This window comes from Balaenoptera acutorostrata, chromosome 3 (genome assembly GCF_949987535.1).
Source record: "Balaenoptera acutorostrata chromosome 3, mBalAcu1.1, whole genome shotgun sequence".
Classification (NCBI taxonomy): domain Eukaryota; kingdom Metazoa; phylum Chordata; class Mammalia; order Artiodactyla; family Balaenopteridae; genus Balaenoptera; species Balaenoptera acutorostrata.
The window spans coordinates 104,887,424-104,909,017 of record NC_080066.1 but is presented as its reverse complement, the minus strand read 5'-3'; the positions used below and the strand labels follow the sequence as shown (position 1 = coordinate 104,909,017).

At 38.1% G+C, this 21,594-nt stretch overlaps 1 protein-coding gene across 1 annotated transcript in view; it reads right to left on the bottom strand.

Annotated features, from left to right (window-relative positions):
• Positions 1-21,594, bottom strand: part of RPGRIP1 (RPGR interacting protein 1) — a 92,267-nt gene that overhangs the window by 39,276 nt on the left and 31,397 nt on the right. Inside the window, 5 exon segments of the mRNA XM_057544544.1 lie at positions 17,877-18,015; positions 18,551-18,754; positions 19,056-19,240; positions 20,577-20,919; positions 21,373-21,524. Of these exon segments, the coding sequence (XP_057400527.1) occupies positions 17,877-18,015; positions 18,551-18,754; positions 19,056-19,240; positions 20,577-20,919; positions 21,373-21,524 (1,023 nt within the window).

Genomic DNA, 21,594 nt, shown 5'->3' with positions numbered 1-21,594 from the left:
ATTGTATTGGAAGTCCTAGCCATAGCAATCACACAAGAAAAAGAAATAAATGGAATCCAAATTGGAAAGGAAGAAGTAAAACAGTCACTGTTTGCATATGACATGATATTAACACTATACACAGGAAATCCTAAAGATACCACCAGAAAGCTACTAGCACTCATCAATGAATTCAGTAAAGTTTCAGGATACAAAATTAATACAAAGAAATCTGTTGCATTTCTATACACTAACAATGAAAGATCAGAAAGAGAAATTAGGGAAACAATATCTTTTACTATGACATCCAAAAGAATAAAATACCTAGGAATAAACCTACCTAAGGAGGAAAAAGACCTGTACTCTGAAAACTATGAGACACTGATGAAAGAAACTGAAGATGACACAAACAGATGGAAAGATTTACCATGTTCTTGGATTGGAAGAATCAATATTGTTAAAATGATTATGCTACCCAAGGCAATCTACAGATTCAATTCAATTCCTATCAAATTACCAATGGTATTTTTCACAGAACTAGAACAAAATAAATTAAAGTTTGTATGGAAACGCAAAAGACCCCCAAATAGTGAAAGCAATCCTGAGAAAGAAAAACTGAGCTGGACGAATCATGCTCCCTGGCTTCAAACTATACTACAAAGCTACAGTAATGAAAACAGTATGGTACTGGCACAGAAACAAAAATAGAGATCAATGGAACAGGACAGAAAGCCCAGAAATAAACCCATGCACTTATGGTCAATTAATCTATGACAAAGGAGGTAAGAATATACAATGGAGGAAAGACAGTCTCTTTGATAAATGGTGCTGGGAAAACTGGACAGCTACATGTAAACGAATGAAATTAGAACATTCTCTAACACCATACACAAAAATAAACTCAAAATGGGTTAAAGACCTAAATGTAAAACCGGATACTATAAAACTCCTAAAGGAAAACATAGGCAGGACGTCCTAACATGAATCACAGCAGTATCTTTTTGGATGCACCTCCTACAGTAATGGAAATAAAAACAAAAATAAACAAATGGGACCTAATTAAACTTAAAAGCTTTTGCACAACAAAGGAAACCATAAAGAAAATGAAAAAACAACCTACAGAATGGGAAAAAATATTTGCCAACAATGCAACCAACAAGGGATTAGTCTCCAAAACTTACATACAACACATTTGGCTCAGTATCAAAAAAACAAGCAGCCCAATCAAAAAATGGGCAGAAGACCTACACAGACATTTCTCCAAAGAAGATATACAGATGGCCAACAGGCACATGAAAAGATGCTCAACATCACTAATTATTAGACAAACACAAACCAAAACTATAATGAGATATCACCTCACAACAGTCAGAATGGCCATCATCAAAAAATCTACAAACAATAAATGCTGGGAGAGGGTGTAGAGAAAAGGGAACCCTCCTACACTGTTGGTGGGAATATAAATTGGTACAGCCACTATGGAGAACAGTATGGAGGTTCCTTAAGAAACTAAAAAATAGAGCTACCATATGATCCAGCAATCCCACTCCTGGGCATATATCTGGAGAAAAACATGGTTCAAAAGGATATATGCACCTCAATGTTCATGGCAGTGCTGTTTACAATAGCCAACACATGGAAACAACCTAAATGTCCATCAACAGATGAATGGATAAAGAAGGTGTGGTAAATATATACAATGGAATATTACTCAGCCATAAAAAAGAATGAAATAATGCCATGTGCAGCAACATGGATGGATCTGGAAATTATCATACTAAGTGAAGTAAGACAGACAGAGAAAGACAAATATCATATGATATCGCTTATTTGTGGAATCTAAAAAAAAAATGAAACAAGTGAATTTATTTACAAAACAGAAGCAGACTCACAGACTTAAAGAACAAACTTATGGTTACCAGTGGGGAAGTGTAGGGGGGAGGGATAGACTGGAAGTTTGGGATTGACATGTACACACTGCTATATTTAAAATAGATAACCAACAGGGACCTACCGTATAGCACAGGGAATGCAGCTCAATATTCTGTAATAACCCAAAAGGGAAAAGAATCTGAAAAAGGAATAGATACATGTATATGCATAACTGAATCACTTTGTTGTACACCTGAAACTAACACAACATTGTTAATCAACTATGCTCCAATATATTGATAAAATAAAAATTAAAAAATTAAAGTTATTACAAAATAATGGCTATATTTCTCTGTGCCGTACAATATATCCTTGTTGCTTATTTATTTTATACATAGTAGTGTCTCTTAACTTCAACTTAAAAACTTAGCTTTTAATATCAAAAATTGGAATAAATGTACTTCAATAGAGGAATAGAAAATGTTTAAATTAAACAATATACAAACTAATAATAACTTTATAGACATGTAAAAAAGTCTATAATAAAAGAAAGAGAAAAAAAGAATAGATATATGTGTATGTATAACTGAATCACTTTGCTGTACACCTGAAACTAACACAACATTGTAAATCAACTATATCCCAATATAAAATAAAAGTTAAATTTAAAAAAGAAACAGAAAAAAAAAGAATAAAACACATAGGAATAAACCTACCTAAGGAGATAAAAGACCTGTACTTGGAAAACTATAAGAAACCAATGAAAGAAATTGAAGATGATACAAACAGATGGAAAGATATACCATGTCCTTGGATTGGAAGAATTAATATTGCTAAAATGATCATACTACCCAAGGCAATCTACAGATTCAATGCAATCCCTATCAAAATACCAATAGCATTTTTCACTGAACTAGAAGAAATCATTTTAAAATTTGTATGGAGACACAAAAGACCCCAAATAGCCCAAAAAATCTTGAAAATGAGCAGAGCTGGAGGACTCATGCTCCCTGACTTCAGATTATACTATAAAAGCTACAGTCATCAAAGCAATATGGTACTGGCTCAAAAACAGACACATAAAATCAATGGATAGACTAGAGAGTCCAGAAATAAATCCACACACTTATGTTCAATTAATCTATGACAAAGGAGACAAGAATATACAATGGAGAAAAGACATATCTTTGATATGTGGTGCTGAGAAAACTGGACAGCTACAGGTAAATGAATGAAATTAGAACATTCTCTAACTCCATATACAAAAATAAACACAAAATAGATAAAAAACCTAAATGGGGGCTTCCCTGGTGGTGCAGTGGTTATGAATCCGCCTGCCAATGCAGGGGACACGGGTTCGAGCCCTGGTCCGGGAAGATCCCACATGCCCTGGAGCAACTAAGCCCGTGTGCCACAACTACTGAGCCCACGTGCCTAGAGCCTGTGCTCCAAAACAAAGAGAAGCCACTGCAATGAGAAGCCTGCACACACAACAAAAAGTAGCCCCCACTTGACACAACTAGAGAAAGCCCATGTGCAGCAATGGAGACCCAACGCAGCCAAAAAAAAGAAAAAAAAAAACCTACATGGAAGACCAAAAGCATAAAACTCTCAGAGGAAAACAGGCAGAACACTCTTTAACATAAATCATAGCAATAATTTTTTATATCCGTCTCCTAAAGCAAAGGAAATAAAATAAAAAGTAAACAAATGGGACCTAATTAAACTTAAAAGCTTTTGCACAGCAAGGGAAACCATCGACAAAATGAAAAAACCTGCTGAATAAGACAATATATTTGCAAATGACATGACCAATAAGAGGTTTATATCCACAACATATAAACAGCTAATACAACTCAATGTAAAAAAAAAATCCAATTTAAAAATGTGCAGGGACCTCCGTGGTTAAGAATCCACCTGCCAATGCAGGGGACACAGGTTCAAGCCCTGGTCTGGGAAGATCCCACATGGTCTGGAGTAACTGAGCCTATGCGCCACAACTACTGAGCCTGCAATCTGCAGGCCACGCGCCACAACTACTGAGCCTGCGCACCACAACTATTGAAGCTTGTGTGCCCTAGAGCGCATGCACCGCAACTACGGAGCTCCCGTACTGCAACTACTGAAGCCCACGCATTCTAGGGCCTGCGTGTTGCAACTACTGAGCCCCTGTGCTGCAACTACTGAAGCCTGCGCACCTAGAGCCCATGCTCCACAACACGGGAAGCCACTGCAATGAGAAGCCTGTGCACAGCAAGGAAGAGTAGCCCCCGCCTGCTGCAACTAGAGGGAGACCACGTGCAGCAACAAAGACCCAACGCAGCCAAAAAAAAAAAAAAAAGTGCAGAAGAAGTGAACAGACACTTTTCCAAAGAGGAAATGCAGATGGCCAACACATGAAAAGATTTTCAACATTGTTAACCATCAGGGAAATGCAAATCAAAGCCACAACGAGATATCACCTCACACCAGTTAGAATGGCTATCATCAAAAAGAACACAAGGGCTTCAGTGGTGGCGCAGTGGTTGAGAATCTGCCTGCCGATGCAGGGGACACGGGTTCGAGCCCTGGTCTGGGAAGATCCCACATGCCACGGAGCAACTAGGCCCGTGAGCCACAACTACTGAGCCTGCGCGTCTGGAGCCTGTGCTCCGCAACAAGAGAGGCCACGATAGTGAGAGGCCCGCGCACCGCGATGAAGAGTGGCCCCTGCTTGTCGCAACTCGAGAAAGCCCTCGTACAGAAACGAAGACCCAACACAGACAAAAATAAATAAATAAATAAATAATAATTTTTTTAAAAAAAGAACACAAATAACAAATGTTTGTGAGGATGTGGAGAAAAGGGAACCCTTGCACACCGTTGGTGGGAATGTAAATTGGTGCAGCCACTATGGAAAACAATATGGAGGTTCCTTAAAAAACTAAAAATAGAGTTGCCATATGACCCAGCAATCCCACTCCTGGGCATATATCCAGAGAAAACTATAATTCGAAAGGATACATGCACCCCAATGTTCACAGCAGCATTATTTACAATTGCCAAGATATGGAAGCAACCTAAGTGCCTATCAACAGATGAGTGGATGAAGAAGATGCTGTGTATATATATATATATATATATATATACATACACACACACAGTGGAATACTACTCAGCCATAAAAAAAACAATGAGATGTTTCCATTTGCAGCAACAAGGAAGGACCTAGAGAATACTATGCTTAGTAAAATAAGTCAGACAAAGACAAACCCTGTATGATATCACTTATATATGAAATCTAAAAATTACAACAAACTAGTCAATAAACAAAAAAGAAGCAACTCACAGATATAGAGAACAAACTAGTGGGGAGAGGAAAGGAGTTGGTGCTATTAAGAGGTACAAATTATTATGTATGAAATAAGCTACAAGGATATGTTATACAATACAGGGAATATAGCCAATATTTTATAATAACTATAAATGGAGTATAGCCTTTAAAAATTGTGAATGACTACATTTACTCCTATAACTTATATAGTACTGTATATCGACTATACTTCAATTTTTAAAAAAGCACAATGAGAGAGGAGGATCAACATGGCAATGTAGGAGGACGTGGAGATCACCTTTCCCCACAAATACATCAAAAATATTTAAATGTACATGTCATAATTAAAGAACCAATGCTGATATATTAAAAAGAAAATACAGAGCTTCCCTGGTGGCGCAGTGGTTAAGAATCTGCCTGCCAATGCAGGGGACATGGGTTTGAGCCCTGGTCTGGGAAGATCCCACATGCTGCAGAGCAACTAAGCCCATGAGCCACAACTACTGAGCCTGTGCTCTAGAGCCCGTGAGCCACAAACTACTGAGCCTGCATGCCACAACTACTGAAGCCCGCGTGCCTAGAGCCTGTGCTCCACAGCAAGAGAAGCCACCACAATGAGAAGCCCACGCACTGCAACAAAGAGTAGCCCCCGCTCACCACAACTAGAGAAAGCCCGTGTCCAGCAATGAAGACTCAACACAGCCAAAAATAAATAAATTAATTAATTATTTAAAAAAAGAGAAAGAAAATACATCTAAATATGAAACAAGTTTCACAGAAAACCAACTGGAAACTGCCAGAAGATCTCTTATAGAACCAAAGCTGCAAGAAAGATCTCCATGTAACCAGGTAGGATAGGGGAAAAAAAAAAAAGAAAGGCGTCAGGATGGGACTGGTGCCCCTGGGAGTGATCTGTGAGGGAGGGAATGTCCACATGGGCTGGCCCTGGCCCTGGGGAGCCTTCTTGCCTGCTGAGAGACAGACTGGGACAGACAGAGGGCTGGAGGGGCTTAGACTCTGTTTGCAAGGACTGTGCTTATGCTGGCTTGCTAGCAATCAGGATGGAGAAAGACCAGGGCTGATGGCTGCTGCCTTGTCACACTTCCCTGACCAAATCGTGTGCTGGGAGGGCTGCTAGTACATGCAGCAGCTGGGTGCTGAATCTCAGATGGATGGACCCTGGGAGAGGACTTGGTCTAGCTGTGCAGAGACAGCCCAGAGGGCCTTGGGTGTGGTCCAGGCAGAACTTTGGAGGTGATTATCAGCACACTGATAGTGGGGGTGGGTCTGGCCATAGGGGACTTTGTTGGCATGCACACTGGGTGGTGCCACAGAAACGAATGTCTCGGGTGGAGAGCCCCTGGGGAGGAGTAGGCAGCAGTTGTTTCTTGGCAGTAGTGCTCCAGCTCCATTCACCCCACACAGAAGCTTAGAGTCGGCTCTGGGGCAGATAGGCCCTGGGAGAGGCCTGCTACAGAGGCAGCCCAGGTTGCAGGTGGCAGCACAACCACCTCGATTCCTGCAGCCACAGTGCCTTGGCCCCCAGCACCAGCCCACTCCACACCATAGCCTAGCACTAAGTCTGGTACAAATGCAACAGAGAAAGGGTTGTGACCTTGGGTTGATTCTGGTCAGAATCATGGATGCCTGCACCAGTGGGACATAGGTTTGCTGTGACTGCATGGGCTTTACATGCTTCAGTGGTCACCTCCTTTGGGGCAGGGCACACACTCAAGGGCAATGGACCTTATCAAATATGACCCTCAGGGCTTCTACTCCAAGAACTGAGGAGTGGACCCTACCCCTGACAGGGCTGTTACAGCCATGGAAAAAAGAGGAGGCCCCACCCAAAATCCAGGGGAGGCTCTGGACACCACAACACAAATCCCACCCCCTATTAAAAGGATAATGGCTAACACACTCTGAGGAAAGATGTGGCTAGCATCCATGCAAAAACCAGTCCTCACAACAAAAATATTGGACTCACACAGTCTACACACAGATGCTCCCACATAAAAATACCCCTTCAAGACCACAGTAGATAACTGTTTCTCCTAAATTCATAGAGACAGAGAAAGTTAAGTAAAATGAAAAAGAAGAGGAACTACTCTCAATTAAAAGAACAAGAAAAATCCCATGAAAGAACAAATAATGAAAGAGACCTCACCAGTCTACTAGACCCTGAGTTCAAAAAGGAGGTAATAATCGTGCTAAAGGAATTAAGAAAGATTATTAATAGAAATGGAGATCACTGTAACAAGGAACTAGAAACTATAAAGAGGAGCCAATCAAAATAAGACAACTCAATTGCCAACATAAAAAACAATACAAAAGCAATGAATAGCAGACTAAATAATGCAGAAGAAAGAATAAGTGATATAGAAGATAGAATAATGGGAATCACCCAATCAGAACAGCAGACAGAAAGACAAATAAAAATCAAATGAAAGCAACATATGGGATCATTCAAAGCATACCAAACTACACATAACAGGGGTTCCAGAAGGAGAAGAGAGAGAGGAGAGGATTAAAAATGTATTTGAAGAAATTCTGGCTGAAAACTTCCCAAAGCTAAAGAAGGAAACAGATATCCAGGTACGGGAAGCACAGAGGTTCCCAAACAAGATGAACCCAAACAGATCCAGACCAAGACATATTACAATTAAAATGGCAAAAATTAAAAATAAAGAGAGGATTCTAAAGCCAGCAAGAGAAAAACAAAGAGTCAGTTACAAGGGAACCCCCATTAAGGATATCAGCTGATTTCTCTGCAGAAACTGTGGGCCAGAAGGAAGTGGTATGATATATTCATAATTCTGAAAGGGAAAAACTTGCAACCTAGATACTCCACCCGGCAAGATTATCATTTAGAACAGAAGGAGGAAGAAAGAATTTCTCAGACAAGAAAAAACTAAAGAATACAGCAATACTAGACCTACCCTAAAGAAGTATTTAAGGGTCTTCTCTAAATAGAAAAGAAGAATCTATAGGAAAGGGAAAATCACAATAGAAAAGGCAAATATATAAAAGGATTGAAGATCACTTAAATAAGCCAGTACATAGACTAAAAACAATCAAAAAATTTTTGTAAAAGTGATTGTAACTCTAAATAACAGCAAAAGGATAAACATGAAGATGTAAAATAGGACATCAGAATCACAAAATGTGGGGGAGGGGAGTATAAAAATGTAGATCTTTCAGAATGTATCTGAACTTCTTTGACTATCAGTTTAAAACAAATAGATGTAGTTATGGGTCAACATACTGGAAAACCAGGGTGACCACAAATCTAAACCATACAATAGATTCACACTAAAATAAAAAGAAAAGAACTCAAGCATAATACAAAAGAAAACCATCAAACTACAAAATGAAAAACAAAAATAAGAAGAAATCAATAAAGAAGAACTGCAAAATCAACTGGAAAGCAAAGTTTTTTTTTTTCATGTAATGTCTGAAACATTTATATTAACATATTTCCATACATATTTCCATACAAATACAAATATAAGATTTTTAGAAATTTCATGTAATGTCTGAAACATTTATATTAACATATTTCCATACATATTTCCATACAAATACAAATATTAGATTTTTAGAAATTTCATGTAATGTCTGAAACATTTATATTAACATATTTCCATACAAATAACCCAATGAAGTTTAGTATTAGTTGTTTTGTTTGTTTTTTTATACTGCAGGTTCTTATTAGGCATCAGTTTTATACACATCAGTGTATACATGTCAATCCCAATCGCCCAATTCAGCACACCACCATCCCCACCTCATCGCAGTTTTCCCCCCTTGGTGTCCATATGTCCATTCTCTACATCTGTGTCTCAACTTCTGCCCTGCAAACTGGCTCATCTGTACCATTTTTCTAGGTTCCACATACATGCATTAATATACGATATTTGTTTTTCTCTTTCTGACTTACTTCACTCTGTATGACAGTCTCTAGATCCATCCACTTCTCAACAAATGACTCAATTTCGTTCCTTTTTATGGCTGAGTTATATTCCATTGTATATATGTACCACAACTTCTTTATCCATTCGTCTGTTGATGGGCATTTAGGTTGCTTCCATGACCTGGCTATTGTAAACAGTGCTGCAATGAACATTCGGGTGCACGTGTCTTTTTGAATTACGGTTTTCTCTGGGTATATGCCCAGTAGTGGGATTGCTGGGTCATATGGTAATTCTATTTTTAGTTTTTTAAGGAACCTCCATATTGTTCTCCATAGTGGCTGTATCAATTTACATTCCCACCAACAGTGCAAGAGGGTTCCCTTTTCTCCACACCCTCTCCAGCATTTGTTGTTTGTAGATTTTCTGATGATGCCCATTCTAACAGGAGTGAGGTGATACCTTATTGTAGTTTTGATTTGCATTTCTCTAATAATTAGTGATGTTGAGCATCTTTTCATGTGCTTCGTGGCCGTCTGTATGTCTTCTTTGGAGAAATGTCTATTTAGGTCTTCTGCCCATTTTTGGATTGGGGTGTTTGTTTCTTTGATATTGAGCTGAATGAGCTGTTTATATATTTTGGAGATTAATCCTTTGTCCGTTGATTCATTTGCAAATATTTTCTCCCATTCTGAGGGTTGTCTTTTCGTCTTGTTTATGGTTTCCTTTGCTGTGCAAAAGCTTTGAAGTTTCATTAGGTCCCACTTGTTTATTTTTGTTTTTATTTCCATTACTCTAGGAGGTGGATCGAAAAAGATCTTGCTGTGATTTATGTCAAAGAGTGTTCTTCCTATGTTTTCCTCTAAGAGTTTTATAGTGTCCAGTCTTATATTTAGGTCTCTAATCCATTTTGAGTTTATTTTTGTGTATGGTGTTAGGGAGTATTCTAATTTCATTCTTTTACATGTGGCTGTCCAGTTTTCCCAGCACCACTTATTGAAGAGACTGTCTTTTCTCCATTGTATATCTTTGCCTCCTTTGTCATAGATTAGTTGACCATAGGTGCGTGGGTTAATCTCTGGGCTTTCTATCTTGTTCCATTGATCTATGTTTCTGTTTTTGTGCCAGTATGGAAAGCAAAGTTTTAAATGGCAATAAATACATACCTATCGGTAATTAATTTAAATATCAATGGACTAAATGCTCCAATCAAAAGACATACAGTGGCAGACTGGATAAGAAAAACAAGAACCTACAATATGCTGTCTACAAGAGATTTACTTCAGGGTGAAACACACATAGGCTGAAATTGAGTGGATGATAAAAGGTATTTCATGCAAATAAAAATAACAAGACAGGGGTTAGCAATACTTACTTCAGACAAAAGAGACTTTGAAACAAGGTCCATAAAGAAAAACATAGAGGGACATTATAATAATAATAAAGGGATAAATACAAGAAGAGGATATGACACTCATTATCATATATGCACCCAATATAGGAGCACCTAAATATACAAAACAGATACTAACAGAGATAAATGAAGAAATGAGTACAATAATAGTAGGAGACTTAACACCTCACTGACATCAATGGACAGATCATCCAGACAGAAAATCAATAAAGCAACAGAAGTTCTACATGACACAACAGACCAGTTGATTTAACTGATATCTATAGGACACTACATCTAAAAGAAAAAAACCCAGAATACATATTCTATTCAAGTGTGCATTGAACATTCTCTAGGATAGACCACATACTAGGTCACAAAAGAAGCCTCAACAAATTTAAGAAGGTAGAAATTATTTCAAGCATCTTTTCTGACCACAAGGGTATGAAACTAGAAATCAATCACAGAAAGAAAAACAGGAAAAGAGTAAATACATGGAGACTAAACAACATGCTACTAAAAAACCAATGGTTCAACAATGAAATCAAAGAGGAAAACAGAAAACATGAAGACTATGACAATGAAAACACAACCTTACAAAATCTACAGGAGGCAGCAAAAGCAGTTCTAAGAAGGAAGTTCATAGTGATACAGACCTTCCTCAAGGACAAGAAACATTTTAAATAAACAACCTAACCTACCACCTAAAAGAATTAGAATAAGAAGAAAAAACAAAAGCCAAAGTCAGTAGAGGGAAGGAAATAATAAAGATCAGAGAGAGGGCTTCCCTGGTGGCGCAGTGGTTGAGAATCTGCCTGCTAATGCAGGAGACACGGGTTCGAGCCCTGGTCTGGGAGGATCCCACATGCCGCGGAGCGGCTGGGCCCGTGAGCCACGGCTGCTGAGCCTGCGCTTCTGGAGCCTGTGCCCCGCGACGGGAGGGGCCGCGATAGTGAAAGGCCCGCGCACCGCGATGAAGAGCGGTCCCCGCACCGCGATGAAGAGTGGCCCCCACTTGCCGCAACTGGAGAAAGCCCTCGCACGAACCAAAGACCCAGCACAGCCAAAAATAAATAAATAAATAAATAAATAAATAAATAAAATTAAAAAAAAAAATCTGAGACTCAAATTTCAAAAAAAAAAAAAATCCCTTTAAAAAAAAAAAAAAAAGATCAGAGAGAAAACAAGTAAAATAGAAATTTAAAAACCAATAGAAAAAATCAGTAAAACCAAGAACTGGTTTTTTTAAAGATAGATAAAATCAAGAAACCTCTAGCCAGCCTCACCAAGAAGAAAAAAGAGAGGACCCAAATAAACAAAATGAGAAACGAATAAGGAGAAATAACAACTGATACTGCAGAAATACAAAAAATCATAAGAGACGACTATGAACAGTTATATGCCAACAAATTGGACACCTAGAAGAAATGGACAAGTTTCTAGAAACATACAGCCTAACAAAACTGAGTCAAGAACAAACAGATAACTTGAACAGACTGAACAGTAGAAGTGAAATAGAATCTGTAATAATAATTTTAAAAACTCCCTGCAAACGAAAGTCTAGGTCTGGATGGCATCACTGGGGAATTCTACCAAACATAAAAAGAACTTACACCTATCCTTCTCAAACTATCCAAATAACTGAAGAGGAGGGAACACTCCCAACTTCTTTCTAAGAAGCCACCATCACCCTGAAAGCAAAACCAAAGACACTACAAAAAAGGAAAATTACAGGTCAATATCTTTGATGAATATAGATGCAAAAATCCCCAACAAAATACTAGCAAACAGAATCCAACAACACATTAAAAGGATCATACATCATGATCAAGTTGGATTCATTCCAGGGCCACAAGGATGGTTCAAAATACACAAATCAACCAACGTGATACACCACATTAACAAAAATAAAGACAAAAACCACATGATTATCTCGATAGGTGAAGAAAAAGCATTTGATAAAATTCAGTATTCATTCATGATAAAAACTCTCACCAAAGTGGATATGGAGGGACCATATCTCAACATAATAAAAGCCATTTATGACAAACCCATAGCCAACATAATATTCAACAGTGAAAAGCTGAAAGCCTTCCTGCTAAGTTCAGGAACAAGACAAGGATGCCCACTCTCACCACTTCTATTCAACATAGTAATAGAAGTCCTAGCCACAGCAATCAGACAAGAAAAAGAAATAAAAGGTATCCAATTTAGAAGGGACGAGGTAAAACTGTCACTATTTGCAGATGACATAATACTCTATATAGAGAACCCTAAGGTCTCCACACAAAAACTATTAGAGCTAATAAATGAATTCAGCAAGGTAGCAGGATATAAGATTAATATACAGAAATCTGTAGCATTTCTTTACACTAACAATGAGATCTCAGAAAGAGAAAGTAAAAAAAAAAAATCCTGTTTAAAATCATGTTAAAAAAATAAAATACCTAGGAATAAACTTAACCAAGGAGGTTAAATATCTATATGCTGCAAACTATAAAACACTGATAAAGGAAACTGAAGATGATTCAAGAAATGGAAAGATATTCCATGATCTTGGATTGGAAGAATTAATATTGTTGAAATGGCCATACTACCCAAAGCAATCTACAGATTTAATGTAATCCCTACCAATATACCCATGACATTTTTGACAGAACTAGAACAAATAATCCTAAAATTTATATAGAACCACAAAAGACCGAGAATTGCCAAAGCAATCCTCTGGAAAAAGAACAAAGCTGGAGGCAGAACCCTTCCACACTTCAGACTATACTACAAAACTACAGTAATCAAACCAGTGTGCTACTGGCACAGAAAGACATATAGACCAATGGAACAGAATAGAGAGCTCAAAAATAAACCCACACAACTACATTCAATTAATCTATGACAAAGGAGGTAAGAATATACAATGGAGAAAAGATAGTCTCTTCAACAAGTGGTATTGGGAAAGCTGGACAGCTACACATATATCAATGAAATTAGAACACTCCCTCATATCATACACAAAAATAAACTCAAAATGGTTTAAAGACCTGCATTTAAGACATGACACTATAAAACTCCTAGAAGAGAACTTAGGTAAAACATTCTCTGACATAAATCAAAGCAATACTTTTTTTAGATCAGTCTCCCAAGGCAAAAGAAATATAAGCAAAAAGATACAAATGAGATCTAATCAAACTTAAAAGATTTTGCATAGCAAAGGAAACCATCAGGAAAATGAAAAGACAACCTACTGAATGGGAGAAAATATTTACAAAATGATGTGATGGATAAGGGATTAATATCCAAAATACAGAAACAGCTCATAGAACTCAATATCAGAAAACCAAACAACACAATAAAAAAATGGGCAGAAGGGACTTCCCTGGTGGTCCAGTGGGTGAGACTCTGTGCTCCCAATGCAAGCAGAACCCAGTCAATCCCTGGTTCCTGGACCAGGGATCGACCGGGTTTGATCCCTGGTCGGCGAACTAGATCCCGCATGTATGCCGCAACTAAGAGTCCGCATGCCACAACTAGAGATCCTGCGTGCCGCAACAAGACCCAGCGCAGCCAAAATAAATAAATAAATAAACTTTTTGTTTTAAATGGGCAAAAGACCTAAATAGACATTTCTCCAAAGAAGACATACAGATGGCCAACAGGCACATGAAAAGATGCTCAACATCACTAATTATTAGAGAAATGCAAATCAAAACCACACTGAGGTATCACCTCACAGTGGTCAAAATGATTTATATAAAAAGCATTTAAATCTTATAAATAAGCTACAAGAATATATTTTACATCACAGGGAACATAGTCATATTTTATAATAACTAAATTGAGTATAACCTTTTACTATTGTGAGTCACTATGTTGTAAACCTATAAAAATTGCCCCGATCTGGACACTCAGATTAAAGATGAATCTGATGTTCAAATCCAGAATCTGCTGAAACAAAACGAAGAAAGCAACCCACAACTGACTATTGAGAGTGACAGTTGAGATCCCAGAAAAAAACAGACCTTCTTTTCATGACTTCATTTTTTGAATGAAGATATGAATTATATATATATCACTTTAAATATTGCCTCTGTCCCCTTTTTTGTCTTCTCCTACATTTTATTGACTATAGGACCACCTCATTTTATCCATTATGTCCCTTTTCTCTTTTCTGTAGGGTCACTCATTCTACAATAAAGTAATAAGTCTTCAAGGTTTTGGTGAACTTCATATGAGCTCTCTCAGTGATGTTAGTTACCAGGTCAGATGTTAGCCTTGGTTGTGCTTCTGTCTTACATAAAACATGTACATGTACAAGTCACTTAACCTTGTTATGGATGGAATGTCTGTATCTTAAGTATTTGAAAAGAAATAAAGGTAAAAGCTTTCATTAAAAAAAGAAAAAAACAACCAGAAATTCATTCTTTCACAGGTCTGGAGGCTAGACATCCACAATCAAATCCATGCTCACTCCAAAGGCTCCAGAAGACAATCTGTCTTTTCCCTTTTTCCTTGTCTTTTCCAGCTTCTGGGAGCTTCAGGCATTCCTCAGCTTGTGGCCACATCACTCCAATCTCTGACTATATGGTCATGTTGCTTCCTCCTCATCTGCCTGTGTCTCTAATAAGAACACTTTCATTGGACTTAAGAGTCTACTCAGATAATCCAAGATAATCTCATCTCAAGATCTTTAATTATACCTGCAAAGGCTTTTTTCAAATAAGTAACATTTACAGATTCTGAGGTTTAGGATATGAATATATCTTTTTGGAGGTCACCAATGAACCCATTAGATTATTTATTTAAGTTATGAATATATTTTAAACCCACAAGCTAATATTTTTGCTTTACACAGTCATTTAAAATTAACCTATATTCTTTGCTTTTCATTCCTTGTTGCATCTTTGTGTTTCCTTCTGGGATAATTTTCCTTCAGCCTAAAGAAAAAAACTGTAAGTTTTCTTTAAAATGTAGCTTTGGAGCAAACTCTCCATTTTGATTTGTCTTTAAATGTCTATTGTGTTTTAATTCTGAAGGATCTTTTCGTTGTGTAGAGAATTCTTGATTGGTACTTAGTTATTTTCTTTTAGCACACTGAAATTATCTTGCCACTGGTTTCTGACTACAGTTGTCACTCTTGGTATGTCATTGTCCATCTTACTGATGCACCCATGACTGTCTTTCTTTTAAATGGATACTTTTGGTATTTTCACTTTGATTTTATTTTCTGCAATTTTACTCTGATAGATCTAGATTTTGATTCATTTTTACTTATCCTGCTTGAGTTTCATTTCATTGAATATTAATACCTTTTATTTAGTTGTGGAAAACTCTAAGTCATTATCACTTTCAATATTGCCTGTGTCCCCCTTCTTTATCTTCTTCTAGATTTAATTAAGTGTAGCTTAGACCTCCTCATTTTCTCTCTTTTCTCCTCTTTAGCATTTTCCGTCTTGCCGCCTCTCTGTGCTTTATTCTGGATATTTTCCATTTTTCTCATTTTAGTTGTGTCTAATCTGCTTTTAACCCATCTATTTCCCTCATAAATTTCTGTATTTAGCAGTTCTATCATTTCTATTGATTCATTTTCAAATTTGCAATGCATTTTGCAAACATTTTGTAATTGATACAGGCAAAAAAAATCCACACATAAACATAAATGGATGCCAAAATTATTAGGTGAAATCTGAGGAAGAATAAGATATTTATATGGACTCAAAATATTTTCTCATAGATTACTTAATAATTACAAAGGGAAAAAAGATAACTTTTTGATGGAAAATGTGGCAGATGCTTTCTTGGCCAAGTGATCAAAGTTAACATCACCAATAATGGCACAAACTGACATCACGTACCTCCTAATGTGATGCAGTGAAAAAGGATACAATATCACTTCCGTGGTATTCCTGTAAAAAAATTCATAACCTGAATCTAACAACAAACAAACATCAAACAAACCCAAATGGAGGCACTCTCTACAGAACAGCTCATCTATACTCATCAAAAATGTCAATATCATGAAAAACAAAGAAAAGATAAGGAACTGTTCCAGATTAAAGGAAACTAAGGGGACATGACTGAATGCAATGTATGATCCCAGATTAGATAAGGGGGGTGAGGCAAGCCTGCTATAATGAACATTACTGAGACAATTGACAAAATCTGAAAAATGGACTGGACATTGGGTAATAACCTATCCATGTTACGTTTGCAAACTTGATAGTTGTACTGTCGTTATATAATATCCTTTTCCTAACTGAAATATACAGCAGTAAGGGGGAATGATATTTGCAAATTATTCTCAACTGCTTCAGGAAAAAAATGATAAAGCAAAATGTGGAAAAGTATTAAAAGTTGATGAATTTGAATGAAGGTTTTATGTGAAATTTTTTGTCTTATTCATGTAGCTCTTATATAATTTTGAAATTATTTTAAAACAAAATGCTTTTAAAAACTTATAGTATCAATTTTCAAAGCCCCAGTTCCTTGCTAAAATTTTAAAGTTCAGCTTTTATCTTCATGAAGTTAATAAACACAGTTGTTAATGCAGGTTGTGGCTGATAACTCCAATGTCTGGAGTCCTAGTGGATTTCAGGTCAGCTCTTGTCTCTCTAGCCTGAAAGTGCTCAAAGCACAGTTCTGCCTCTCAGAGGATAAGAGGCTCAGAACAGTGCTGCCATCAGGGTGCCAGACCAAAGTGGGAAATTCTGCTCTGGGCAGACACCTGCCTATGCTGGGCAGAAACGAGATTCAGACTGTATCCCATTTCTCCACCCCAAAAGACCATCGAGAGCGTGGTTCTGTCTCTCCACTGCTTCCTCCAGACCAGGAATGTCCCCGGGCTGAAGTAATTCCAGCTGACCTCTCTGAGCTCCAATCATCTCTCCGATCTCGGCTAGGTGACTCCTCCCTCCCTAATTATTGGCACGTTAACGTTTTTAAGAAATATATTAACTTTAGCTTTTCAGTTGTCATCAATGGGAAAGTTGGTCTGAATTACCTAGTTTGCCATTATTATAACCTGAAATCATAACCTTCTTTTCATTGTAACACAAAAGCTTTGCCTTATTTTAGAAGAAATTTGGATTCATATCACAAATGAGCCAATCACCCTCTTCCTCTTATTTCTTTGTAACCGTAAGTCACAAGACCTGGAAGTGAATTAACATTTTATGCTTGCTAGCTAAAGTGGCTAGCTAGCTAGCTTTAAATACATAGACAGCTACTTTCTTTCAGAATTACAGCTTGGTTGGCCTAACCAGCACTCTTGTAACATCAAACCGAGCCTAGGATCTCCAGTACTAATTTTTCATGGAAAGTTTAGCAATGAAAGATGAAAGAAGAAAGTAAATAACCAGCTTGATAAAATAATCCAATGATTACACAGGAAAATCAGGTTTTAAAAAGACAATACCATTCACAGGATGTAGGGCTTCCTTTAGTATCCGTGCTGAATGGGATGATGTCATTTCCTCTTCCTTTTGCTGATTTTTTAAACCATCCTCTGTGGAGATCTTAAGCCCTGAGAATTTCCATTCAGTGTAGTTCACCTGCTTCAGATTCAAATAACTATATATAAGTATATTGTGTAATTATAATAATTTAATATAATTAATATTGCATAATATATAATTGATGTAATTGATACAATATAAATAATAATGAATTATATATAATTATAGTCATATAATATATATTTATAATCTCATATATATGTGTGTATATGTATTTTAGGCTACATAGTAACTTTAATCCAGTTTCCTATGAAGAAAAGGCAGTATCAAGTACATAGTAGGTGTTCAATAAATACCTGTTCTTTATTTTGATTACAGTTGAAGTGGCCTGGTTAGGACTGTCGTACTAAAGTTCTAAGCATAAATTACAGAGTCCACAATCTGTTGACTTAAATTACATTGAAATGGACAGTCCAGAGGTTTATTAAACTATTTACGTTTGTGGAAACACATGCTTGCCACAAAAAGCCATGAATATCGCTTGTGTGCCTACTTCTGCTTCTACCTCTGAGAATAATATATTTGGGGACACTACAACCCATATTTTAGTTCTTCAGGGTTTCTAAGGCCTTACCTGTAGTGTATTTCCATTTAAGATGTTATGACTAAGATACTCCATTCTGTTCTTTCCTTGAATGCCTGTTCTTTTGCCATGTTTTCTTCTTGAGTAACCTGTAACCCGCTGTTCCCTTTCCTTTCTTTCTCCCACCTGAGGAGGTTTTCGCTTAGCTTGATACTGGCCAGCTTCAATGGGAATCTCAATAGATAACATCTGGTCCTAAAGAGAAGGATCAGAGCCTTACAAGGTGATAGTTTAACAGCCTTGATACTCAAGAAAGGGATTTGTGAGCTAACATCAGACTTCATTTCTCTTGCCGTAAAGCTGAGAGATGCCATCTCTTCCCTCCCCACAATAAAGCCCAGGATTTTGCTCCATCCATAGCCTCATGGCATTATGAATGATGCAGATTAAATTTGCAGAACACATGACATTCACAGAAGGAATTTCTTTTACCCCAATTTTAATACTGTCTTCCTCAAATCAAATTTGCTCTACAGGACTGGTGGAGATCTGCTACCTGGGGAGGAAAGGAAGCTTCTTTGTCTTCAGTTGAGGTATCTAAACTGTCCTTGGTGTCCTTCTCCTCACTCGGAGCTTCTGGTTTTGGAAAACGCTCCGGAGGTAGATAGCAAGACTTCCAATCCAGTTGCACCTGAACAGATCCATTGGGTTTCCCCCCAGGGTCCGTGAGGTTAAAATCACCTGAGAGACACACAGACATTAATAAGATCCAATCACATGAAATAGGCAAGTGAGCGTTTAACAGCACCTTATCTATTACCTCCCCAGTTTGAAGTTCACCATATTTTGTTTGTAATTAATTAACATCCACCAAGTAATCATGATGACAATACACTCAGAAGTAACATAAAATATCAGTGAATATTTATATTCACTCACAATATTTACTTCCAATATTCACTTAGAATATTTATAGGGGAAAATGGGTATCTCCAGGTTCAGGAAGGGATAGTCAAAAGATGTACAGAGAGGTATAGCTTGCTTGTCGTCAGTCACCCAGCCAATAAACAAGAGCACATTCTTTTTTTTTTTTTTTTCAAGAGCACATTCTTATTACTATTACCAAATGGTTGCTATGCCTTAGGCATACTAAGAAAACCATTATCTACACCCAAGTGGTCCGTATTTTTAAAATAACAAAAGCAAAGAAAACTTAAGCAAAATGGCTTTTTCCAAATGTCAGACTTCTGATTTGTAACACCGATTAATTTAACAGATGGCTCACATTGCCTCTCTTTGGCAAAGGACGAGTTGTGAGCAGAAACGTCAGCCTTTTTCATTTTCTTTCTTTCTTTCTTTTTTTTTTTTTTTTTTTTTTTAGCACTTGTGGTATTGGGAGGAAGAAGGCTTCACACACTTCCTGGAACATCCAAAAGCTTGTTAAACATGGCTGATCCTGGCTACACCCATTCACACTTCCTAACGAGAGCACAGACGTTGCTGCCTCACCCTCCCAGGACTGCAACCGGAGAGATGACCCTTCTTTGGTGTACCGTACAACCCTGGCTATGAACATATGATAAGGTGGTATGGAGTTCAGCTCCATATGGGGGGAAAAAATCCAAGAAATTTGTCATGTGTGGCATGGAAGACTAATTTGGGTCTAATGTTTAAAAGGAGCGAGAGAATTATGGGGGAATGTTAAGGACATAGCTTATAATCTAATATCTAGTCATGTGCTAAGAAATAATAGGCCTTAAGTAAAGACAAATACTGGGAAGCACTATAGAGATGGAAAATGTTGGTTCAGACACAGAGGTATGGACTTCAGATTGGTGGGTCTACCCCCTTGGGAACCTTGCTTCTGTTGCTGAAAAGAAGCAAAAGAAGCCAATGTTTCTATATGATTAGTGAGGCTTTAAGTCTTCTACTCTCTCACTCTTGACAATATTCTCAAATCCTTTCAGCAGGTTTTAAGAGAAACTGTTCCAAGCAAGTAATCAAAGAAAAGTAGAAATAGGACAGGGAGACAACACTGGGCAGAGAGCATAAAGAGGTAATAACCTTGAACTCCCACCTTTAATGGATTTGTTTTGTGCAAGAGGAAGCAAGGGCACTTGGACGCGGCCAAGGTACGAGCCAGGCTCCGAGTCTTCATCATCAAAAACGTACACAGACAGGGCCTCCTGCCTCAGATACTGATCCAGGTCAGAAGTCACAAGCACTGGGAATCGAGCCTGGTCTCTGAAGTAGGGATTGTTACTGGCTGGAATGACGGCGGTGTCGTGGTCAGAAAAGGTAAAGAAGCGATACATGGCGTATGGACTGGGTTGGGCTCCCAGCCATCGACTCTGGAGGCCGCAGCATCGGATGACTTCCACCCGCAGCTCATTCTGATGCTTCCTGGTCTCCGATCCGGGCTGAAAAGATGTTGGTCTTGGATTGAGGAAAAGGGCAAGCTGAGAGAGCCGTGCAGGTGAAGCCCAGCACCCTTAATGAGGAAGAACTATGACCTAAAGAATTGCTGAATCCTGACTGGGTCACAGAGAAGCCTAATCAATGACTTTCACCTGCCTGCAAATTGACTGGCAGATAATTATCTGAGGGAGATGCTGGCACTCAGGCCTCATCTTAGAGTTCGGAACAAAGAAGGCATTTTGTTCACAGCAGGGAGAGGTAGCTAGCTCCAAGGGCATGATTTCATTTCAAACTCAAGCTTGACCAAGGGAAGTATCTGGACTAGTTGTGGTGTGACAGTTTTTCTCTTTCATTCACATTCAACAAGTACCTATTGAGAGTGGAATACTGAGCTGTTCTCATGAGCTGCTTGGCTGAGTCTCCTTTGAGATGCATGGGCACATCCTTTTTCTCACCTCATCCTCCTGGGCCTCCCAGGCTCCAAGCACATTGGCTGACAGGTACGCCTGGGCTTTCTTTCGCTTATTGTATGCTTGTAGGCTGGATCTTATGGGGAAGCGCAGCCTCATCCAGTACTCTAGCACCCCAAAGACTTCTCCACCAGCTCCTGGGTAGCAGAAAGTATGAAAGGCATGGAGGATACAGATAGTGTGGCGAGGATCAAGAATAAAGGCAGA